The sequence below is a fragment of the Piliocolobus tephrosceles genome, chromosome 2, assembly GCF_002776525.5.
Source record: "Piliocolobus tephrosceles isolate RC106 chromosome 2, ASM277652v3, whole genome shotgun sequence".
Lineage (NCBI taxonomy): Eukaryota > Metazoa > Chordata > Mammalia > Primates > Cercopithecidae > Piliocolobus > Piliocolobus tephrosceles.
In genome coordinates, this window is record NC_045435.1 from 7528138 (window position 1) to 7553903 (window position 25766).

The 25766-nt window shown below is 39.9% G+C and overlaps 1 protein-coding gene across 2 annotated transcripts in view; it reads right to left on the minus strand.

Moving 5' to 3' along the window:
• Positions 1 to 6068: 6068 nt before the first annotated feature.
• The window catches only part of CMSS1 (cms1 ribosomal small subunit homolog), a 374148-nt gene continuing 354450 nt past the window's right edge, over positions 6069 to 25766 (minus strand). Inside the window, exons 3-10 of one of the 2 annotated variants that reach the window (XM_023212035.1) lie at positions 25132 to 25203; positions 23196 to 23325; positions 18875 to 18934; positions 17435 to 17537; positions 13085 to 13145; positions 12599 to 12686; positions 8270 to 8358; positions 6069 to 6367 (exon numbers count right to left, since the gene is read on the minus strand). In XM_023212035.1, the coding sequence (XP_023067803.1) occupies positions 6284 to 6367; positions 8270 to 8358; positions 12599 to 12686; positions 13085 to 13145; positions 17435 to 17537; positions 18875 to 18934; positions 23196 to 23325; positions 25132 to 25203 (687 nt within the window). In that variant the 3' untranslated portion in view covers positions 6069 to 6283. The remainder of the gene's footprint in view (positions 6368 to 8269; positions 8359 to 12598; positions 12687 to 13084; positions 13146 to 17434; positions 17538 to 18874; positions 18935 to 23195; positions 23326 to 25131; positions 25204 to 25766) is intronic. The other variant, XM_023212043.1, reaches the window with a different exon arrangement.

Genomic DNA, 25766 nt, shown 5'->3' on the forward strand with positions numbered 1-25766 from the left:
GGTTTAAAAGGCAGTAAAAAAGCTATGAGATTAGATTATAAGAACAGGGTTGACCTATACAACATTGGGGTATGTTTGTGATTCAAATACTTATTCCAACATTGGATTGGATGGGATTATATTACATAATGCCTAGCAAGAGGGTAATTACAGCAAAAAAACAATGAGAATAGTGTTTCTTAGACAGTTTATAAAACAACAAAACCAACTAACCCAAATCCCAGACTAAAAGGAGCTTCACAGGTGGTGTATTACTCAGGGTTCACCAGAAAAACAGAACCAGTAGATTATATGACCATATATGTATATTATAAGGAATTGACTCACGTGATTATGGAGGCTGACAAGCCCAAAATCTGCAGAGCTGATGTCCCAGTGCAAGTCTGAAGGGCAACAGGCTGCCATAGAACCAGGAAGAGCCAATGTTTCAGTTAGAAGGCAGTCAGGTAGAATTCTCTTGGGGGGTTGGGGAGAGTCAGTCTTTTGTTCTCTTCAGGCCTTCAACTGACAGGACGAGGCCCTCTCACATTATGAAGGGCAGTCCTCTTTGCTCAGGTCTACCGATTTAAATGTTAATCTCATGCAAATATACCATCACAGAACACCCAGAATAATGTTTAACCAACTATCTGGGTATCCTATGGCCTAGCCAAGTTGCCACATTAAAATTAGCCATCACGGGTAGTAAGTACAAATATTTCTGGGACAATATTCTTGAAAGACAGCTAGATATACATTCTCCAGGTACTTTTACATTCATCTATTTCCCTCTTCTAAATAAATCTACTTTCAATGTGCAAATATACCTTATATGCGTTGCCTTTCAATATTTCCAGAACAGGGTTCTTTTTCTCAGCACTACTGACATCTTGGGCCAGATGTTTCTTTGTTGTGAAGGCTGTCCTGTAAGATTGTAAAATGTTTAGTTGCATCCCCGGCCTCTATTGCCCATGTTTGAGAATCACTGTTCTAGATTGATACCAATACAGCAATTTGTTAACAGCAGATATACTGTGGTATCACTAGAAGTGTCAAAGTCTAGGTGCAGTGGTTCATGCCTGTAATCCCAGCACTTTGGGAGGCTGAGGTGGGAGGATCACTTGAGCCCAGGAGTTTGAGGCTGCAGTGACTTATGATGGCACCACTACACTTCAGCCTGGGAGACAGAGCAAGATCCCATCTCTCTTTTTTTTTTAGAAAAAAAAAGGGAAAAAAAGAAAAATTTTGAAGTGATTTCTAACTTGTTTTCATTTAAATAGCCTTCTCAGGCATTAGCAGACATTTGCATATTTGGGGTTGCCTTATATTTCATTGTCTTTCCTATTAACTGCTGGGATGAAAATATATATGCTAAATATAAAAATATATATTAAATATACACATACATTATATGGATACACACATGTAATATTCACGATAGTCTCATGTTTTGGTGAATTCATAGCAGCTTGGCAGATTGGTCTGAATTCTGACAGCACAGACTGCAGTGTCTTAATTTGCAGATCTCTCCTCTGATAACAATCATACCTGATGGCTTTTTTTCCCATATTAATCTAAGACGTGTCACTTAACAGGAAGTTAAATGCCTCTATTGAGAAGGTATGTGGTCCATTTTCTTTCTTACCATCGCCCAAGAATATCTCCCTTCTTAGGGCTAAAGGGATGAAAATGATAGGGTTAAGTTTAGCGATAGCTTAAATGTTCATTCTGTAATAGTTGTTTTTCTTATAACTTGTTGGGCTCTAGTGGGAATCCTGGAGAATGGAACCTACTCCTCTTTCCTCTGAGTCCCTCTGTGGCTTTCGGACCACAGAGGTGCAAAGTGCATGAGCAACAAGTTGTTGGTGTGCAGGCCTGTGTGATTTCCTGGACTTTGACTTACTAGCCTGTTAGGCTCATTTACAATTTCAAAAAATTTGAATTTTATATATCAGTACTGGCATCTGTTTGCTTTCCTATCTCTTGTTTGCTGTATACGCTTCAGTCTCCAGATAAGTTGGGTGTCTTGAAGTGGATATGGGAGACCTGGGTCTGACTTCTGGTTCTGCTACTTAAACTAGTATATGTCCCTTCTCAGATTTAGTTTCATTGTCTATACAATGTGACTTATAACACTTTTTCCTTTGGGACTATTTCAGTGATTAAACATGACAGCTTATATATAAATGAAAGTTGTAAACACAGTGCTTGGCACAGAGTGGGTAACCAATCAACATTATTTAAATGAGTAAGAAAAGTAAGTGTATTTGAGCAACAAATAAAAAACAATACTATTACCTTATAACTCATAGAATAAAATAAGTATCAACGAGTCCATACTGATGTAAATAAATAATTGAACAAACAAGTAAATGGGGGAAAAGAGATAATTCTTTCTTAAAGAGGAATTCTGTAATAAATGTAACACATGTTGAAGGAATGAGAAAAATAGAAAAACATTACAGTAATGGCTGTCGCAGGCAAGAAATACCAATGTTCGCTAGAATTAGCAGGCAAAAGTTTGAGGAAAAACAGATATTTGTATAGCCTCAAAGTATTGCCCCTAAAATAGATATTAATTACAAAGGGAAGATAATAACTTTATAGTAGAAAAAACTGGCAGATAGCACCTTAGCCAGGTGATCAAGGTTGACATCACTGGTAATAAGACATATTAACATTATGTACCCCTGATATAATAAATCCAGAAGGACATACTCGCTTCTGTAGTATTCTGGTCAAAAAATGCATAACTTCAATCAAATCATGAGAACATTACAGACAAATCCAAATTGAAGGACACTCTACAAAATACATGACGGATACTCTTCAAAAAGTGTGAAGGTCATGAAAGACAGGGAAATACTGAGGAACTGTCACTGGTCTCAAGGAGATCAAGACCATCCTGGCTAATACGGTGAAACCCCGTCTCTAGTAAAAAAATACAAAAAACTAGCTGGGCAAGGTGGCGGGCGCCTGTAGTCCCAGCTACTTGGGAGGCTGAGGCAGGAGAAAGGCGTGAACCCGGGGGGCAGAGCTTGCAGTGAGCTGAGATCCGGCCACTGCACTCCAGCCTGGGCGACAGAGCGAGACTCTGTCTCAAAAAAAAAAAAAAAAGAAACCAAAGAGACACAACAACTAAGTAAGTGCAATGTGGGATCCTAAAATGAATCCTGGAATAGAACAAGGACATCAGTGGAAAAACTGGAGAAATCCAAATAAACTCTGTAGTTTAGTTAATTATATGGTACCAGTGATGACTTCTCAGTTTTGATAACTCTATTATGGTTATACAAGAAGTTAACACTGGGAAAGCTCAGGGAAGAAGATATGGGAATTCTCCATTTTTTAAACTTTTCTATTAAGCCTAAAGTTGCAAAATAGAAAATAAAAAAAAAAGTTAATGAGTAAGATAACTGTGATTATATTGTTGTCTTTTTATATGTTTACAAAGTGCCAAATTCACTTGATGCTCTTTCTACCACTATCCTGCTGATGTGGTTTGGCTGTGTGTCCCCACCCAAATTTCATGTGGAACTGTAATTCCCAATGTTGGGGGAGGGACCAGGTGGGAGGTGATTGGATCATAGGGGCGGATTTCCCCCTTGCTGTTCTCATGATAGTGAGTTCTCACGAGATCTGGTTGTTTAAAAGTGTGTAGCACTTCCCCCTTCACTCTCTCGCTGTCTTGCTGCCACGTGAAGATGTGCTTGCTTCCCTTTCATCTTCTGCCATGATTTTAAGTTTCCTGAGGCCTCCCCAGCCATCCTCCTTTACAGCCTGTGGAACTGGAAGTCAATTAAACCTCTTTTCATTATAAACTACCCAGTCTCAGGTAGTTCATCATAGCCGTGTAAAAATGGAAGAATACAGAAAATTGGTATCAGAGCAGTGGGACATTGCTATAAAGATACCTAAAAATGTGGAAGCAACTTTGAAACTGGGTAATGGGCAGAAGTTGCAACGGTTTGGAGGGATCAGAAGAAGACAGGAATATGAGGGAATGTTTGGAAACTCCCAGAGACTTGAACAGTTTTGACCAAAATGCTGACAGTGATATAGACAATGAAGTCCTGGCTGAGGTGGTCTCAGATGGAGATGAGGAACTTATCAGGAACTGGAGCAAAGGTCACTCTTGCTGTGCTTTAGCAAAGAGACTGGTGGCATTGTGCCCCTGCTTTAGGGATCTGTGTAACTTTGAACTTGGGAGAGATGACTTAGGGTATCTGGCAGAAGAAATTTCTAAGCAGCAAAGTGTTCAAGAGGTGGCCTGGCTGATTCTAAAAGCCTATTCTCATTTGCATAAGGAAAGAGAACTTATATTTAAAAGCAAAGCAGAGCATAAAAGTTTGAAAATTTGCAGCCTGGCCATGTGGTAGAAAAGAAAAACCCATTTTCCGAGGAGAAATTCAAGCTAGCTGCAGAAGTTTGCCCAAGAGGAGCTGAATATTAATAGCCAAAACAATGGAGAAAATGCCTCCAGGGCACTTCAGAGACCTTCGTGGCAGCATCCCCCTGCCATACAGGCTCAGAGGCCTAGGAGGGAAAAATGGTTTCGTGGGCTAGGCCCTGGGCCTAGCTGCTCTGTGTAGCCTTAGGACATGGCACCCTACTTCCCAGCTGCCCAGTTCCAGCTGTGGCTAAAAGGGGCCAAGGTACAGCTCGAACCATTGCTTCAGAGGGTGCAAGCCCCAAGCCTTGGCAGCTTCCATGTGCTACTGGGCTTATGGGTGTGCAGAAGGCAAGAGCTTCTGCCTCAATTTCAGAGGATGTATGGAAATGCCTTGATGTCCAGGCAAAAGTCTGCTACAGGGGCGAAGCCCTCATGGAGAGCCTCTATAGGGTAGTGCAGAGGGGAAATGTGGGGTTGGAGCCCCTACACAGAGTTCCCACTGGGGCACTGCCTAGTGGAGCTATGAGAAGAGGGCCACCATCCTCCAGACCCCAGAATGGTAGATCCACTGACAGCTTACACTGTGTACCCAGATATGCTGTAGGCACTCAACACTAGCCTGTGAAAGCAACCATGGGAACTGTACCCTGCAGAGCCACAGAGGCAGAGCTGCCTAAGGTCTTGGGAGCCCATTCCTTGCATCAGCGTGGCCTGGATGTGACACATGGAGTCAAAGATTATTTTGGAGCTTTCAGATTCAATGAGTGCCCTGCTGGGTTTTGGACTTGCATGGGGCCTTTAGCTCCTTTGTTTGGACCAGTTTCTCCCACTTGGAATGGGAGCATTTACCCAATGCCTGTACCTCCATTGTATCTTGGAAGTAACTAACTTGTTTTTTATTCTCAGGCTCATAGGTGGAAGGAACTTGCCTTGTCTCAGATCAGACTTTGGAGTTGGACTTTTGAGTTAATGCTGGAATGAGTTAAGACTTTGGGGGACTGTTGGGAAGGCATGATTGTGTTTTGAAATGTGAGAAGGAAATGAAATTTGGAAGAGGCCAGGGTGGAATGATATGGTTTGGCTTTGTGTCTCCACCCAAATCTTATGTTGAATTATAATTCCCATTGTTGGGGGAGGGACCTGGTGGAAGGTGATTGGATCACAGGGGCAGACTTCCCCCTTGCTCTTAAGCTGTTCTCATGATACGGAGTGAGTTCTCACAAGACCTAGTCGTTTAAAAGTGTGTAGCATTTCCCCCTTCACTCTCTTGCTCTCTTGTCACCATGTGAAGATGTGCTTGTTTCCCCTTCACCTTCTGCTGTGATTGTAAGTTTCTTGAGGAAACTCAAGCCACTCAGCCATGCCTCCTATACAGCCTGTGAAACTGTGAGTCAAACCTCTTTTCTTTATAATCTACCCAGTCTCAGGTAGTTATTTATAGCAATGTGAGAATAGACTAATATACCTGCCACCCTTTTTGCTAGGACCATGCCTCAGAGTTTACAAATCTGCTCCCCATGTACCATCTCCTGGAACCCTCAACAATGCTGTGAGACATTCCCACTTTGAGCTGATGAGATGGGGCTCAGAGAGGTAAGGGGCTTGCCTAAGGTCACCCAGCTGCTCTTTCCTTTCTCCTGAACAGTTACATCAGAAACCAGTTGGTGACAGAAAAACTCGGTCTGCTCAACAAGGATCACACACAAGCTGGTGATACTTTATTATATAAAAGAGTTGTCAGAAGGACAGATTCATTCCTGTTTCAGAATCCCCACATTCCAGTGATCCATCTGCTGACACAGTTAACATAAACTATTTGCTGATATTTACTGAGTGCTTGCAATGTATCAGAGTCATTAAATAAGATGCAACTTCTACTGTGAAGACTGGAATCTTCATTAGGACACAGACTTAGAAAAGGCCCAGTTTCAAAGATTCTGACTTGCACAGACTGAGCACTCCCATTTCCAGAAGTTCGAATACCTCCTTTCTTATCTAAATGAGAGAAAAGGAAAAAAAAAAAAAAAAAAAAAAAAGGTTAAGATCAAGCCAAAATGGTCTTGGTGAATAAATTCAACCATCAGGACTCCCTGGTATTTACCGAGCTGTTATGGCCAGAATCAGAGAGGGTAAAAGTCCTAACACACATTTGATTCAGAGTTGAAGTTTTAAAAATTATTATTATTATTATTATGATTATTTTGAGACAGAGTCCCATTCTGTTGCCCATGCTGGAGTGCAGTGGTGTGATCTTGGCTAACTGCTATCTCTGCCTCCTGGGTTCAAGTGATTCTCATGCCTCAGCCTTCTGAGTAGCTGGGATTAGAAGCATGTGCCACGATACCTAGCTAATTTTTGTATTTTTAGTAGAGACAGGGTTTTGCCATATTGGTCAGTCTGGTCTTCAGCTCTTGGCCTCAAGTGATCTGCCTGCCTTGGCCTCCCAAAGTGCTGGGATTACTGGTGTGAGTCACTGCGCCTGGCCTATTATTATTATTGTTTTGTAGAGACAGGGTCTTGCTTTGTTGCCCAGGCTGGTCTCGAACTCCTGGCTTCAAGTAATCCTCCCACCTCAGCCTCCCAAAGGGCTAGGATTACAGGTGTGTGCCGCCATGCCTGGCAGAATTAAAATATTTATATAAATGAAGGAAGAGGTACTATATAAAACATTAGGTTCATTAAAGTGCAGCCATTCAAAATAAAATGCTATATAAAGGTGTTTCAAGGACTCCACAGTGTGCTTTCTGTAAACAAGATTATATACGATAGTTCAGTATAGGATTTTATTGCCTTAGGATAACTGCTAAGAATGACAGCAACAGAATAAAAATAACTACGGGTGACAAGATGTTTTTGGATATTTCTCATTATTAGAATTAGAAACTTAGTAGGTTAGTCAGATTTAATATTATAACTGAAATAATCAACTGTGGCCTCATGCCTGATATCAAATTTGTTAAACCAGTTTTAAGAAACCAGTCAATTCAGGGGACAAAATGCACAACTGCGTATGTGTGTGTGCGTGTGTGTGTGTAACTGAGCAAACTGTTTTTTAACCTGAACTGATGTCTGAAATAACTCACCGATGAATTATAATCAGGTTTGGTCAATCTGGAGATAGAGTTTTATGTGATTGATTAATTCATTCAGCATGTTTGGAAGAGTATTTCCAAGCCTCTTTGATAGTTACTGCCATGGTTTGTTCTTGGTTGGTGACTGGTAACCTTTTTTTTTTTTTTTCTAACAGCTACTGTGAATCATCAGGCTAGATTGAACAATTAGCCCCATGATAGCATGGTAGGTGGCAAGGTCAATTTTTCACATTATGATGATAATGAATTGCTTTTAAAAATATATAATGAGCTAATACTGTGCCCATAAAGGCATTCAGTCATTCAGTTCTAATCCACTGAGACATCAAAAAATTTCCCCACCCCATGAAATAAAAATATCTTTCTAAATTAAGTAAGTGGGTTATTGGGGATGTGGAGATGCTGGCAAAGAGGCAAGTTTGTACCCCTGCTTCCCCAAGCCGAGCCAAAAGTGCACATATAAGAATGAAAGACAAAGACGAGTGTGTCTACAAAGAAAGGCACAGGAAAAGTGCAGGTCCTTCAGATCTTCTTGTTTCTCAAAATGGTCCCTAGTGAGGAGAGGCCATTGGTCATTTAAGGAGCAACAGAGCCGATTCCCATGAAACACATGGAAAGGATAGTGTTATGTGTAAGGGGAGGAGGTGGCCTCTATAATTATAGTTAGCTCAGAGTTAGAAAAGATAGAAATCATTTCAAAATCTAAAATGTGCTGGCTCCTCATGTCAAAGACTTTATTACTGTGTTTGAACTCAAGTTCAAATAGAGAAAAAATGATTAAAAGCAACTGCTGGTTACGTGGTACCTCGGGAATGTCCATCATTCTCCTCAACTTCTGATCTCTCCAGTTCCAGTCAAAAACCAGAAATTTTAAGGGGTTCAAATTAAAGCCACCTGAAAGAGACAGGGAGAGAGTTGCAGTAAAGACCTCATGACATAAGCTTATTAAAATGATTTTTTATTCTCCAGGTTACTTTTTGTCTCATATGTTGTCCTCTCCCCCAGTAACTCATCTCTGCACATGAAGTGCTGCCCTTCCCTGATGGAAACAAATGCAGCACCCTGAGACTTGCTCTTCTTACCAACTCATCACTCCTTCTGAGGAAAGCAGACAAGCTGCTCTTGCTAAGCTCCTCAAATGCTCACATGCTGGCCAAGCCTCCATTTCATGAAGACCCAGAGGCTGTAGTCTCATTCCTGACAGGCATTTGCTAAGCTAAATCCTGTAGTTCTGGGTAGTTGCCTTTCAGAGGAGTTGAGTCCATGGAGTCTGCATGGCTCTGAAGAGGTGAGTGGGGAGAAAGATGAGGACAGGGCTGGGTGGTTCATTTTAGGCAGAAAAGGAAGTTGAGATGAATAGGCTCTATTCAGCTATCCTTTGACGAGGTTGGTAAATCACTTAATTACTCCATTCTCTGTTTTCCTGTCTGTCTACAAGACAATTATGGACTGTGAGGGCTGAAGGGGACCTCAGGGATTGTCTAGTCCTCAGATGTCTCACAGTTGGGCATACAGTCAGTTCTTGCCTCTGCTCCAAGCTGTTCCACGTCTCTCGTGTTAACAGTACCTGCAGCCTTCCTCTCCTGCGGCACTTCCCCTCAGCTTTTCCTCATGGTATTTAAATATTTTCCTCTTTGCCCCTAATACTTGTTCATGCTGTTTATAATTCAAATGCCTGTTATTAAAAACATTCTGCAAGGCCGGGCGCGGTGGCTCAAGCCTGTAATCCCAGCACTTTGGGAGGCCGAGACGGGCGGATCACGAGGTCAGGAGATCGAGTCCATCCTGGTTAACATGGTGAAACCCCCTCTCTACTAAAAAATACAGCAAACTGGCAGGGCGAGGTGGCGGGTACCTGTAGTCCCAGCTACTCGAGAGGCTGAGGCAGGAGAATGGCATAAACCCGGGAGGCAGAGCTTGCAGTGAGCTGAGATCCGGCCACAGCACTCCAGCCCGGGCAACAGAGCGAGACTCCGTCTCAAAAAAAAAAAGAAGAAAAAAAAAAAAAAAACATTCTGCAAAATTAAAATAAAAGTGGTGAACTGGAAAAGACAATGAGTTGATCATCAGTCTTCCCTTAATATAACTGCTGGCAGGAAAGCAATAGGTACAGCCTCTCTGGAATGAAACTGAGCATAATATAACAGCTTCAAAATGCTTTTATTTGATCTCGAATTCCTGACCTCAAGTGATCTGCCCATCTCAGCATCCCAAAGTGCCGGGATTATAGGCGTGAGCCACGGTGCCTGGCCAAAATGCTTTTATTTGATAAAATAAATTTCCTTCTATGACATATCCCAGTGAAGCATCAGAAACATAAACATAGCTACTTGCAAAAATTATCATTGCCATATTATTTATAATAGCAAAAATTTAGAAACAACCCAAAGTCTACCATAATAGAATTGCAAAAAAATAAATTTACAATAGAATATTGTAAATAGCGTAGCTATACAAATGAAAAATTAAACGTGCTTCATGACAAGGAAAGTAAGTCCTCATGAGATATAGCAAGTGAAAAAGGTAGGTTATAAAGTTATGAAATGCAGTATAATCAGTCTCTGCTGTATAAAAATAAACATACAAATGTATAGAAAAAAGACTGAAAGGAAATATATTCATTATTAACAAGAGATTGCCTCTAAAGTGACTTGTTTTCTTCTCTGTACATTTTTGCATTTTCCAAAGGCTCCTACAGTCAGAAAATCCCCTTCATTACTAAATTAAAACAACACAATTGTCTGTAATTGTATACATACCAATGTCATGGGATATTGTTCAATGTCTGAAAACTCTCCTTAGATATCAAACATATAAACATTAAGTCATAAACAGCTACATATGTGCTATTGGTGTCACTCTATTAGATTTCCCATTTTTAGAGTGCTGGGACTATTCTCTTTAAAAACTTTGTATGTAGCCAAAGGCCTGTGGTTAATGAATATTAAACCATTCATCCAATTAGAATCAGAAGTAAAAATTATTTTCATTAATATTGTAAAAAAAAAAATCGCCCTTTAAATGATTTTTCCACAAGAAATAAGCCTGTATATTGAGGTCTCACAACTCTGTAGAGATCTGATTTCAATAGTCTGGATAGCTTTGCTTTTTCTCTTCCTCTCTTTCTTTTAAATACGGAGAAGAGTAATCCTGTTGCATGGGGTGGGGGTTGGGGAAGTCTGGTGACACACAAAAAAATCTGGATGCCAGGAGGGACTGGTGGTGAATCTTTAGCTAAAAGCTGTTAGGGAGACAGGAACCAACCTGAGAGTCCATCCTTAGCTTCTCCTGATACCCAGCCAATCACTCCCAAATCTGTGTCTCATAGAAGGCCTTGGTGCCTCTCATCTGTTCCTTAACTTTCAAATGCCATAGGATGTACACAAGACAAAAATCCAAACTCTTCGGCTTACTATTCAAGGGCTTTCCTCAAATTTCTTGCCAATTGCATCAACTGCTACTATAGCCCACAAAGTCTCCAAGCAAGAAAGTTGGTCACTTTAATAAATAACTAATATTTGCTAAGTGTTTAGGGTGTGACACTTAGTGCGCTGAGCCCTTTATTGGCATTTTGTTTTTATAACAAACCTTAAAGTAGCTGCTATTACAATCCCGGTCATTCGCACAAAGAAACAGGCTGAGAAGGGTGAAGTAACTTGCCAAGGTCACAGAGCTGGTAAGTTGCTAGACCTAAGATTTGAATCTGGAGGTCTGAGTCCATCACAGGGGCTCTTAACTGCAACACTATTTTGCCTCCTCCTAATTCCTGGTGATATACCATGTGTATGTGCCTGCTTTCTGAGAATCTCACTGGACGGTTCTCCCATTCGTGAATGCTTCCCCTGACCCTCCCGGCCTATTTCAATCCTCCCCACAGTTCGAAGATCAGTTAAAGACCCTGCCCTGCAGATTCAGGCCAGCTTAGTAATTATCTCTTTCTCATTTCAACTCCTGTACCACTTAGAAGTGCTCATTTGGCTCTTGGCATTTACTGCCTCATGCTATCGATCTCAGTCTATGTACATTTGGTTCTTCAGCTGGATCAGGAGCTCCCTGAGGAGAAAAGGCTCTAGAACCAGGAAAGCTGGGAGTGATAGACCTTGGGGAGGGCGACATAACCCTCTGAGCTTCAGTTCTCTCTCATAAGAAATAAAATGGCTGGCCTGTAAGGATGCTGTGAGTGCTAAATGAGATAGCATATGTAAGGGTGTCAAGCATAGCGCTGCCTACAAGTAGGAACTGAAAAGTGTTGTTTCCCTTCCTTGTCAGGGGCAGCCAGATTTGTTACTTGTTGGTATTTGCACAAAACTCTTCATATAGTGGGTTCAACTAACCCTGGATGGTTTTCATCTGGAGAGAAACAATAGTAGTTTTAGCTTTTGGTTGCTCCCTGGCAAATGACCATCTCTATAATGAGTTACTACACTGATGTGCACATTACTTTTAGGTATATAAAATAATCTGAGAATAGCTCCAGACAGTTATTTAAAAAAAAAAACCTCTATTATATAATACATAAGTAATTTGAAAATAAGTATTGAAAAGAAATCATTGAATCTGCCTGGTAGGTAGAAGAAGTAATAAGATAATTGGCAGGTTAGCAGGTTCTTAGGCTACTGGCTTTGAGAAAGTCGCCAAACTAGAAAAACCCACCAGTGGATATCGTCTAGAGTACTTTCTGTAAAGCACTCAAAGAGAAACCCATTTGGGAAGAACAATTATGGAATGCCTGCATTACATTCACGGAAACTACGTTTTGTTTTAGTATGTTTTATATACCAGCCCTCAAAATGGGAGTCTCCCCAAGACTCCGTGGAGTGAACGGGAATGCTCAGCTCAAGCAGTGGCCGCGCACTGGTGGAATGAAGGCCATGTGACCCACTAACCTGCTTATAGCAGCTGGAATTGGACTCTGTTTAGGTGGGCACATGTACTTCAGTTTGCCACAGTCCTTATCATTCCCTAATGTGCTATACTTGCTGGTTGGCTTCAGAGATTAAAGGCTGAGTTTCTACTTCCTGAATTATCACAGAGGTCTGGTTTCTGTATATCCTGAATTTAGTTTCTGAGACTCACATGTGGGTAAGGCAAACTCCCAGCCCTGGGCAAGAGTACCACTGCCCTCTTGTCATACCTTGTTTAACAAGTTCTTTAATTCTCCCTGGAGTTCCTACACCCAGGTGCACCACACGCTTCTCCAGCAACTTTACCTGCTCCTGGACCTGTTGCAAGATGAAAGAGAAGAAAAGGAAGTCATTAAGAAAGTGCAATTTTACACCAATTTCTTAACTTTATCTCAAAGTTAAGAAAATGAAATGCAAATGGAGCCCCCCTCGTGTAGGGTCAACTTCCAGGGCAGAAAGGAGCATATCCCTAGAAAACTGGTAAATCTTCAAGGAATCAAAGGGTCAAGCCTCAGGGACGGAGCATGGCAGAAGCAACTGCTGTAGGGGGGAGGTAGGTATGCGGAGGCATAGAATTTAAAAAACCAGAAAAGTTGTTAAATGTTACATAAGGAAGGAACTCAATAAAATACTTGCTAAGGAGATTAGGAGAAGAGGTTGAAAAGAAAAAGCTGAGGTCTGGGAGAGGCCTTTAGGGATCACAGGCCCTTGCTTACCTTTATGTGCTTTGCAAATAATTTTATAACTTTGCTGTCTCCTCTAAATGCTGTCATCGACCTAATGAAAAGAAGTAGGTGAATGCTTAAGAAAACCAACTCATTCTAGGCCACGATGACTACTTAAGTATTATGTCTTGCTTTATTCAAAGGATGTGTGCATATGTGTGTATATATGTACATACATACACACAAATTCTGAGATTTGCAGGTTAGCCAATCTTTGTAATGAGAGTGGGGTAGCCTTTTATTCAGGTACATATCTGTGTTGGCTTCACACTGCCATACACAAGGTCAACCTTACTTAGGTTTCCTTGATTACTGAAACACATGATCTGCCTTTCACTTGTAATACAGAATTCCAGTATTTCAGGTCCCTGGCAGAAAATTCATCTTCCAACTGTGCAGTGCAGTTCTCATACAAAATTTGGTTGCAAGAGATATCTTAGAGCGGTGATGTCAGCCCATTCTCTGTGGAGCCAAGGGCATCTACAAAGGTCTGCCTGTGGTGGCCATGAGGGAAGCTGGGGGATGAGACGGAAAGGGGAAAGAAGGAGGGCTTCTATCCTTCTGTCAGAGCTGTCCTTTCTTACCTACTTTGTAGACTAAGCTTCTCTATAAAATTTTTTAGGTGGAAATGGAGCTTCAGCCAAAAGAAAGAAAAGGAGGAAGGAAAGAAGGGAAAGAGGAAGCAAAGAAGGAAGGAAAAAAAGTAAGAAGAAACCACTGACACAAAGGACTGGTGGAATTAAAGCTGTGACAGCGGGGGTTATTGTAAATGAGGTGATCTGGGAGGTGGGTGTGAGGACTGAGGGGCACTCGAGAGTGATGCCCCCTGTACAGGGGTCAGCTAGTGCTCAGCTCTGCCAGTTGTGATGATGTGAGATTATGGGCCTAAGATCCTCTGATTTTTAGAGAAGCCAGAAATTTAGATTTTTATATGTGCAATCTGCTTTTAAATATGGGCAAGTCATTCAAAAAATTTTTAGGTGCCAAATACTTGTGGGGTAAACTTAGCCTTTGAGTTGTCGCTTTACAGTCTCTGGCTTACACCAGCAGGACAGGCAGTCCACTTAGTTTCTAGGTAGTCAAGAAGCTAGATCTATCCACATCAATCCAGACCACCAGCTCTGAGGGTGGTGACGACGCTGGTGGCACCTGACATGCCTGCCTTTCTACCTCTACTGTGGCATCAGGTCGTCAGCTGGTACCAACAGCTGTTCTATAAACAGCCACATAACATTATCTATCCAGGAGTCTTGTTGTACAGATGATACTGAGAATGCTGCTATCACTATGTCACAGAGGAAAAAACTGTATTTCTCAGGGAACTTTTTTTTTTCTTCTTAAACCCACAGAATGTCATCAATCTGACAACTGATAGTATTTCCCAACAGATCCTGGCTGTTGGAAAGTGCAGGCCCCCAGTTGGGGCCACCTTTGCAACTGAACAGGGCTTTATGGACGTGATTTTGAGCACCATTTCTAGCTGGCTTCACCTAATTTTCTGTTCTTTACTTTTTCCTTGCTTCTATTTTCACAACCTGTTTTTCATTTGTTGAACGTATTTCTATATATCACCTATATTTGAGGATAGACCTAACATGGGTTTACTAGTTTCCTTCACATATCGTTATTATATTTTGAGAAATACTGACTAGTAAAAACATATGAGTTTGCAAAACAGTGAATCATGCTCTATAAGTTCTGTTGCCTCAAGTTTTTACTTACACATAAGCTTTCTCCATGGCAAGGTTAACCAGGAAGACAATTTAAAGTAAGTCACGGCTCTCAACAGAACAGATGTTCTCACAAAAGTTAGAATTATTAAATATTAGTCTTTATGAATAGAGCTTGTTGTGCCTACTCAGAAATCACCTTCTGCAAATCACCTAACCTTGAAATGGATCATAGTATTACTGGGGACACAAAATACTGCAAACTGGTAAATGAAGTGTGACAACACAGTACTTTTATGTCCTCAGTAAGGAATTTATGTACAACAAAAGCTCAAGTCCATTTGATAGCTTTATTTTGAGAGTCCACCTCCAGGCCAAACTCTTTGCCCTTAGCATCTGAATCTGAAATGAGGTAGTTTTTAAAGCACTGAAAAGTCAATGTGAATTCCCATGATTTTAGGACTGGTAAGTACAGCTGCCCGGAAGCAGCTGGAATCTTCAAGATCAATTATGTTTAGAGCAGAAAAAATGGAAAGAAACACAAGTGTTTCACTGGGAGATTATATGCTACAATTTAATGTATGTGCACAATGTGATACAATTTAATGTGTGTCTCCACTTCAGTGGAGAAAGGAGGGCTTGAAGGACTGTTAAAGTTTAACAACTACTTTTCTAAATTCATGATTACATTAGTTCATTTAGAAAAAACAGATGTAAATAACTATTGAGTGTCTAGATTTGCACCTTAGTCTATTTGACCACGTTCCTCTTTCTTCATGACTTGGATTTTCCTTTGTTTTGTCTCCTGTCAAAGCCTGGCCCAGAGCCAGGCTCTCAGAGCGAGCTGGTCCTAGCAAATCCCATCTGACTCTCACGGCTCTTCTCTGAAAGCTGAATGTTACCACTGACCAGAGGAAGCCTTTTTGTTTATTCTACAAAAACTACAGTAAATGAAAAGGTACGTGAAAGCACTTAGTAAAGCACTGACAAATTATCTTTAAAACATAATCTTTTTTTTTTTTTTTTTGAGACCGAGTCTCGCTCTGTTGCCCAGGCTGGAGTGAGTGGTGCGATCTCGGCTCACTGCAAGCTCTGCCTCCCGGGTTCACGCCATTCTCCTGCCTCAGCCTCCCGAGTAGCTGGGACTACAGGCACCCGCCACCGTGCCCGGCTAATCTTTTTGTATTTTTAGTAGAGACGGGGTTTCACCGTGTTAGCCAGAATGGTCTCGATCTCTTGACCTCATGATCCGCCCACCTTGGCCTCCCAAAGTGCTGGGATTACAGGCGTGAGCCACCGCGCCTCGGCTAAAACATAATCTTTACCTGTAAATTTTTGTTCCATTTGGAATTTATCTTGTTATAAGCAGTGAGATATGAATCCAACTTTGTTTTTCCAGATGGCTACTCAGTTGTTCAACACCATTTATTAAACAATCCATCTCTCCCTACTGATTTCTGACTTGTCACCTTAGGCATGTGCTACATTTTCATATGCATTTGGGTCTGTTCCTGAACTTTCAATTCTATTCCACTCGTCTGATCTGTCATGCATGTGCCAGTTCCATACTGGTAATTATTGAGACTTCAGAGAGTGTGTGTGTATATATATATATGTATATATAATTTGTCATCTCTAGTGATATAATCCTCTCATTAGTATTATTTTTCAGAATTTCTTTGCCTATTTTTAGTTGTACATTATCCCATAAGAATTCAGAACTCGTTTAATCAGTTTAAAAAAACAAAACAATTCTATTGTTTAACTAGGAATGTGTGAAATCTGTAGGCTATCCTAAGTAAAACAGACATGCTTACAATATTGAGTCTTCCTATTCAAGAAGATGGTATACATTTTTGTTTGTTCAAGTTTTCTGCATCCCTTAGATGATACTGTCTGTATATAAGTTTTGGTAAGTGTATTCCGTGGTATTCTATCTTTTCTCTTCTTTCTTTCTTTTCTTTTCTTCTTCTTCTTTTTTTAAATTTATAATGGAGATGGGGTCTTATTATGTTGCCCAGGCTGGTCTCAAACTCCAGGGCTCAAGGAGTCCTCCCATCTCAGCCTCCAAAAGTGATAGGATTATAGGCATGAGCTGCTGTGCCTGGCTTCTGTCTTTTCTTGTTACTATTTTAAGTCAGATCTTTTCTTCTAACTGGTTGTTTGGGGTATGATCTCCTTGCTTTTACCCGTGCTCTCTATAATGTGTGCTCTCCACACAGCAGCCAAAGTGAACCTTTAAAATGATGATTCAGATCAAGTAACTCCTCAAAATCCTATAATGGCATCCTATCTTTGGGGTCTTTTGTGCTTACTCTCCCCTTTACCTGGAATGCTTTTCTTCCAGATAGCTGCTGGGCTTTCTTCTTCACTTTGTTCAAGTCTCTGATCAAATTCTCATCTCCTTACTGTGACCACCCTTTTAAAAGTAGTCCTGATCTACTTATATCCCTTTGCCACACTTTATTTTTTCCTTACATATCAGTGTACCTGATGTTATGATGTATCTTCATTTGTTTATTATCTGTCTCCCCCACTGAAATATAAATTCCATGAGGGCAGGGACTCTGTTTTGTTTATTGCTACATCTCCAGCACATAGAACATAATAGTTTGGCATATATCAGTTATTCAGAAAACATTTATGATACGGAATAGGTGAACCTTCCAACCTGATGAGCTCCAGGGCTCGGGTGGCTGAGCTGCAGACGATCAGCATCAGGACCGATTTCTTCTCACTGTGGTTTTTCCTAAGTTTTACCCACTTAGGACAAACTGGAAAAAAGACCACAAAACAATTATTTGAAATAGAGCAAAACAGGGCCCACCTCCCAAGTTCAGTATTTCTTCTTTGTTGAGTGTTTAAACAAAATAAAATATAGTGAGCATGGTTCATTATAATTACAATTATAATTCAATTTTCTGGTTATTGTAAATATTAGATTAAAATGAAGTATCATTAATTTATAAACAAAACAAACATGCCAAGTCCCTAAATGTGACTACTTTTAAAATTAAGTAAAAAAATTTGGAATATTACATTTTTGATATTTTAATTTATGTTTGACACTTCACAATGTTGATTAAATAGGAAATGAATTCTGATTCAGTCATGTTAAATTTTAAAGGGAAATTCAACATAAGATATAAAATGGAACAAACATTTAAAAACAGCAAACATTTACTAAATACTGACACGGTGCTAAGCACTTTACATAGATTTTCTTTTTAGTTCTCATAATCTAGTGAGGTTGATTCTATTATTACCTAGATTTACATTTTCTGAATTTGAAGCTAAGAAAGGTTTATGAACTCAAGTTTAGTGTCATCAGAATTGCTTGTAGTTTGAAAGAAGAATGGAAACTCTCTATATCTAACCTGTTTCATTGCTGGCCATAAATAAATGACCAGTTGATATGAATAATTTAGTCATTGCTGGCTACATATAATACATATTGAAGGGCCAGACACAGTAGCTCACGCCTGTAATCTCAGCACTTTGGGAGGCAGAGGGGGAGGATCTCTTGAGCCCAGGAGTTTGAGACCAGCCTGGGCAACATAAGAAGACTCTGTCTCTGCCAAAAATAATTAAAAAAAAAAAATTAGCTGCTTGTGGTGACATACAACTGTAGTCCCAGCTACTTGGGAGGTTGACACAGAAGGATCGTCAGAGCCCAGGAGATTGAGGCTCCACTGAGCTATGACCAGACCACTGTACTCCAGCCCGGGAGACAGAGTGAGACCCTGTCCTTCTCCAGTCTCCCAAAAAATACATTTTGAAAAGATAAAATTAGATTGGCTTCACAATAGCCATGGTCTGAGTTCTAAACATGCAAACAGAATTTCAGAATCTCACAGATGGGACACATATCACATAGTCCATCTTCCCTATTTTTCAGATAACAAATTAAGTCCAGGGGAGTACTCAGTGACTCATCTCAGGTCAAACAGCAAATTGGTGGGGGACCTGGGACTAGAACACCATTCTCTGGATTCCTGGAGCAATAATGGCCTAATGAGTTACAAAACAAAAACGAGACCAAAACCTAAATTTCCAAAGCCAGAGCAAAATAAGGATAAGTTTAAATAGATTAAAATCAGAGTTTACTTACTTTCTTTTAGGTATGAGGAAAGACTGTGAGTCAAATCATTGGCCTTGAGGAAACAGGAGTCTAGAAATATGATAAACATGCTATACAGAGAATTTTGTAAATGCACACACACAATCAAAATAGACTATATGTGAGTTATGAGTGATGCATAAGGTTGTAAAATATTAGTGAATTGGGGCCCATTATATATCTTAAAGTGTTGCCTATATTTAAAATAACAGCAGCAGCAACAAGTAAACTTTTAACCTGTCACGGAGCTGCCTGTAATTTCTTAGAGCAGTGAAATAGGAGCTTCTTATATCACTCAGCAGATTAATGAAGCACCTTTATTTTCCAAATCCATAAAATGGGGACTACACAAATGCAAAATGAAGTGGCTAACAAATCTATGTAAAGATGTTCAAACTCACTGGTTATCAGATAAGTGCATGTTAATATAATAAGATCATACTTTACACACTCATTAGAATGGCAACTATTAGCAAGATGTGTAATACTAAGTGTTGTTGAGAATGCAGAGTGATGGAAACTCTTGTGAACTGTAAGTGGAAGTGTAAACTGGTATAGATATTCTGGAAAGTAATAATATTAATATGTATATACCCTATAATTCTATCACTTCAATTCAAGGTAAATAATAGAAATTCTTGTGTGGTCTATTAAGGTACACACACAAGGATATGCATCTTGGCATTATTTGTGATACCAGGGTGCTTGAGGCAACCTAAGTGTCCATATCTGGGAAAATGGATGAGTATATGTGATAGATGGAAGCGCTGGAATATTATGTTGCATTTAGAAGCAATGAACTAGACATGCATAAAACTACAGAGTCCTATCTGGAAAAAGTGTCAAGTGAAGAAAGAAACAGAATGAAAGCATTAGCACAGAGCCATTTTAGATACGCTTTAATATGTATATACATACACAGGATGACATCTAAGAAAATATATATATATATGTTTTACAATGCCTATCATATGAAAATAGAGTTTGGATTAGGGAAGAATGGTAATAATGTCTCAAAATACAACACAACGTAACAATACAATAAAAAACAATATAACACATTAAAATAAAACAGGGGCTGGACTGACCAAAATGAAATTTATGTTGTGACCCAGCACAGATAACTCATTAAGTGAGTAATTCAAAGTTGTTTTCTCCTGCATTGTTGTGGAGCCTTTGGTGGTCTTTATAATGTCCCAAGTCTGGATATGATCAGACTCACCTGGAGAACTGAAGGTACAGATTCCTGGGATGGAGTCTCTTTTGCATAGTGAATTAGAATCTCTTGGGGGTGGTCCTGGGGATCTGATGTTTAAGAAGTTCCTGGGTGATTCAGTTGCAGCTAGCCTATAGGCATTTAGGAATCACTAATCTAAACCACACTGCAGCTCTCAGGAGACAGCAGAGAGGTTAATGAGCTCTGGGTGACTCCAGCCTTGAAATCCTAATTCAGTGCCCGTGTGTATGACATTAACAATGTACAGTGCACAGTATTAATTGAAAAGACATGTTCCTGCCCTACAGACACAAACAAACTCAAATCAACACCAAGTTAGAAGCTCGACAAACTAAATAGGAACAATATGTTATTATTTATATCTACTTTATATGTGTATATATAGGAGGATTTATGTCCCTCCTTGAGCCTATTCCAAATAACCCACTGTATCTCCTTCCCCACATCTAGCTTAAATCTCCTCTCTGTTCTTGGTCTCATCAGTGTAGTGACCAGTGCCTGTTCTCCCAAACCTTCCTCTGATGTCTCAGTTTATTGTGTCTTAAATGGCCTAATTTTTTAAACTAAAAATAAAAACCTGTCCTTTTTGGTTATAACATTATTTCAAACATATTTTCCTTCCTCCCTTCCTTCCTTCCCTCCTTCCTTCCTTCCTTCCTTCCTTCCTTCCTTCCTTCCTTCCTTCCTTAGACAGAGTCTCGCTCTGTTGCCCAGTCTGGAGTGCAGTGGCCAGATCTCAGCTCACTGCAAGCTCTGCCTCCCGGGTTTATGCCATTCTCCTGCTTCAGCCTCACAAGTAGCTGGGACTACAGGCACCCGCCACCTCGCCCGGCTAGTTTTTTGTATTTTTTAGTAGAGAGGGGGTTTCACCATGTTAGCCAGGATGGTCTCGATCTCCTGACCTCGTGATCCGCCCGTCTCGGCCTCCCAAAGTGCTGGGATTATAGGCTTGAGCCACCGCGCCCGGCCTCAAACATATTTTCTTTCCTCCCCAACCAAGCCATGACCACACATTCTTGCCTAACTATATTACTGACTTCTAATAAAACAATAATATCAAACAAATTCACTATGGAACTCAAATGACTCCTTAAAAGTTTCTTCTGAGCTTTGACTCCCTATAACTCTAGAGAGGAGCAAGGTTTATGATGTTCCATGAGGTTACAGAACGGCAGTGGTCCCACCGCTCACAAATCCTTCGTAAGTTAAGTTGCTCTAACAAAGAACTAGAATGGAAAACTGACCATTGAGTCACAGTAAAAGTCAAACTTCAGTTAAAGTTTCAAAAGTGGTTTTGTTAGAATAGTTCCTGTAATAGTGCAGTCAGGACATAGTTTTCACAGCAGAGGCAGTGGTGTGCTGAGAAGAGTGGATTCTAACTGCTGTTGGAACTGTCTGGGCTTAGTAAGTCTAAAAGTCCAGATCCTGCTCATGTGCAAATGCACTCCTTCAATTCCCTAAAGGGTAATCTCCTTGGAAAACAAACAGGGCACTCATGTCTCCAAACCCAATGTGTGTTTTTAAAAAAGGATATCACAAAAAAATTATAAAAATTCAGGGAACAGATTGTTTTTCAGCTTCTCAAGCTTCTAGAAAGCATAAAATTGTAATGGAAAAAGGAAATCAAGCCACCCTCTACTTTTTCCAAAAGCAATATTAGATATCCCTAGTAGTCTATAAATAGCTCATCTGAAGCAGTTGTACCCAACTTTTTATGGTTTGATTTTATGACAACATCTCTTTCTCCCATGCCTGCCTAAAAGAGTTAAAGGATGCATCATAATTTTGAAATTAATTAAAAGTAGTTGTTTACGCTGGGTGTGGTGGCACATGGCTATATTCCCAGCTACTCAGGAGGCTGAGGTGAGAGGATCCACTTAAGCCCAGGAGTTCGAGGCTGCAGTGAACTACGATGGTGCCACTGCACTCCAACCTGGACGAGACAACAAGACACTGTCTCTAAAATAAATAAATATTTTAAAAAAATTAGCTGTTTACATTTTGCAGTATCTTTTACCTTAATTATAAATACACCAAGGCAGAGGATCTAAAACTCTAGTAGGCTTGAGAATCCCTTAAGGCAAAGTGTCAGCCTTGCAAAACATGCAGAATTTTGTTCCTTCCTTTTGATACTTTGCTTGAAAGAGTCTGGCCTGCAACCCAAAATACTATTCTAAAAACCATGACTAGAAATCCATGATAAGAGCAACAACAAAACTAAATTACTTATTAAGGCTAAAGCTCTTGTCTATAAGAGTTGAGTAAGTCAGTGTTTCACAACTATACTTTTAAATGTGTAATTTAACTTCTATCCTCATGACGAATTCCTACTCATTGAATAGTCTGTTAAAAAAATGCACACCCAACAATTAGCCTTTTGAAAAAAAAATACGATCACAAATCTTAGTATTAGATTTGACAAATACTGTTTAGCATCCAGTAAGGATATAATCTATCAGCTAAAACTATTTGGTATAATCTATCAGTTAAAACTATTAGATTAAGGAAAGAATTATGTTTCTTTCTTTTTTTTTTTTTTTTTGGGATGGAGTCTCACTCTGTTCCCCAGGCTGGAGTGCAATGGTGCGATCTTGGCTCACTGTAACCTCGGCCTCCCGGGTTCAAGTGATTCTTCTGCCTCAGCCTCCCAAGTAGGTGGGATTACAGGTGTGTGCTACCACGCCCAGCTAATTTTTGTATTTTCAGTAGAGATGGGTTTGACTATGTTGGCCAGGCGGGTCTCAAACTCTTGACCTCAAGTGATCCACCCGCCTCAGCCTCCCAGAGTGCTCGGATTATAGGTGTGAGCCACTATGCCCGGCCTGAAAATATGTCTCTTTAAACAATTATTATTATTATTATTTTTAATAGCGATGAGTTCTCACTATATTGCCCAGGCTGGTTTCAAACACCCGGGCTCAAGCGATCCTCTAGCCTTGGCCTCCCAAAGTGCTGGGATTACAGGCATGAGCCACCACATCTGCCGGAAAATATGTTAATTGCCTGAGACACCTAACCATAATAGACAGTTATGTTTTGCTCCTTGTCATTAGGAAAATCGAAGCTTGGCTATACCTGGCAGGTTCAGTTCTTCTAATTCAATCACCGAGCGTCTGCTGCTATAATAATCCTTCATCAGCTTCTGTAGGTCTTCAGGTAACCCTGGTTTTGGTTCTGATTTTGCAAGAACATCAGTAATTTTCTTCTAAGATATGAGAAGGAAGAAAAATGGGAGGACATACTTTAAAATGGCATTTGGTTGGAATAGGTTAATTCCTCTGGCATTTAAACTGCACATAGCTTTTGGTGTTAGCCAAGTGTGAATGTGGGTTTTAATAAATACATTTGAGAAAATTCACTAAATATTTCTTGGATATAACTATTGCTTTGAAAAATGAAAAAAATGATCTAGAAAGCTTCTTGCAACTCTTGGTCTATGACTTCCAGGAGAACTACATTTTTGCAGGCGTCTCCATACTAGGGTATTATTTTCTGTTAAAAGTAAAGAAATTTCATTGCTATGGAAAGCTCTCTTTTAGCCCTAGATGATTTATATTCCTGTAGGATTAGAATTTTGAGAATTTCTTGCCCAACCTGCTTTGGGAGGTGCTGAGTCTTAGTTTGGATTTCTGGTATTAGTGTAAAACCTACAGTAGGAATCTGAGCATAGGAGCCTACTGAGGAGGGGACTTAACACCCTGGATTCTCAGGTCTTGGATAGCTGACATTATTAAAGTGGCCCTATGGAAAGTAGAAAAAAAAATTACAGGAAATACTTTCCAACATCGATTTTGATTCGGATTCATTTGTATAGAATGTATTGAATGCCTGCAATGTAGCAGAAACCCACAATCATTCATTTATTTCCATCATAAGCTTCCCTTCTCACTTTCTTCTAATGTTCCATCAAAGATCCAGAAGGAGCGTTCCCCACCCCTGATCCCAACTTTTTCCCCTCCTTCTACAATATCCTTGTTTCTATACTCTTGCCAAGAATGGTCAAGGCTCTGTCAAAGGAATTAACTTTTAAAAATATGTCATCAGTGGGCACATTTTAGCGTGACCTCAGTCAAGGCTAAACTATCTAGCTAGAGTTTTGACCTTGAGCCACCACAAACTTAACACTCCTGAAGGCCATTAGTGTACAAATTATCAAAGAGAAGTTAAAGTCACTTCTTTAAGGACTTGCCAAACCTCAGCCAATTTGGCATCTCCTATCTTGCTATTTGACCATTTGTAAGAAAAGAAAACATATGCACACAACACTCTTAGTTTTCTAAAAGCTTGCTGTTAAGTAATTGGTTTGAGTCCATCTTCTTTCCTCTAATCCCAATCGTATTTCCTCGGATGACTTCAGCAGTAGACCCCTCTTGGCAGGGAGAGAATTACACCGCTGTTTTCACAACTGTGGGAGAAGGTCATAGCTAACCATACTTTCTCCAAGGCTGAGCCATCAAAAAGTTTGTATAGGAGAAAGTCTTTCCTATGCTCACTGGCAAATATCAAAATGCAAGAGGAGGGGAGCTTTTTTGACTTAATTTATGGTTCCAAATTAGTCAGAAGTGCCTCATACTACCTTCATCTGCTTATTATTTTCTTTTTAGTCATACTTTAAGGTATAAGGTCTTAAAATCTGGAATGAGTAGAAAAAGGAGGTTGGTATATTTTTTTTCATGGACAGAGCCAGAAGGGCTGGGGGAGGATAGCTCTGGACTCCTTCTACAATTAGAAACCTATGTCTGACATCTGACCACACTGAAAACATAGGGTGGGTAACAAAGATATATGGCACTCCACAAGACCGAAATAGGAGTCAGAAGAATTTATTCCTAGCTCCAACAGAAACACTTATTAGTAGTGACCTTTGGAAAGTCACCAAACCTCAAGGAATCTTACAATGTCTGCATCTCTTAGGTGGGGATTACAATAGCTGCCTCATGAAAGTATGACATATAAAAATGTGATGGAAACCATGTGGGTCCATACAAATTTAAGAAATTATTAATATTACCTTTTTCCTCTTCCTGGTCTTGGTGGTATTCTCTTTTCTTTCCTTTGATTGTATCAAAAAACATTCTTTAGGCTATTAAGAAATACAAATGAGAACATTTTAATCTTTTCATGATAAAGTGTCAATTAGTGGTATGAACCCCAAAGTACTTTCTGCCATGCATGTAGTCTTCAGAGTATCTTGGTAATAGTCTACAGAAAGAGAGCTGCTGGAAGATCTACTGTAGGTTACTATGCAGCAGTTGGGCTGAGAGAATTTGAGAAAGTCAGAAAGTGCAGATGACTTAAGACTGGAAAATCTCTGAACAAAGATATATGTGTGAGTGAGTATATATGTGTGCTTGGTGTGGAAGTGCAGGGTATTGGAGATTGAAGACAGTGACTGAGTTTGTATAATACAGCAGAAATCGGTGTGATTAAAATTAAGATGTGGTAAGACAGTCTTTGACTAGAGTGACTAGGGTTTTCCATGAACTAGCTGTGTGTGAGCCTACATTTCCAAGTCACTGGTTTATTGTTTTGTATTATTCATTCCCTTCTTCTTTTCAATAAGCAAAGTAGGATATATTAACTTACGTTTTTATAAACCAGCTGCATCAAATGCCTTTACTATAATGACTACAAAATGAATGTCTT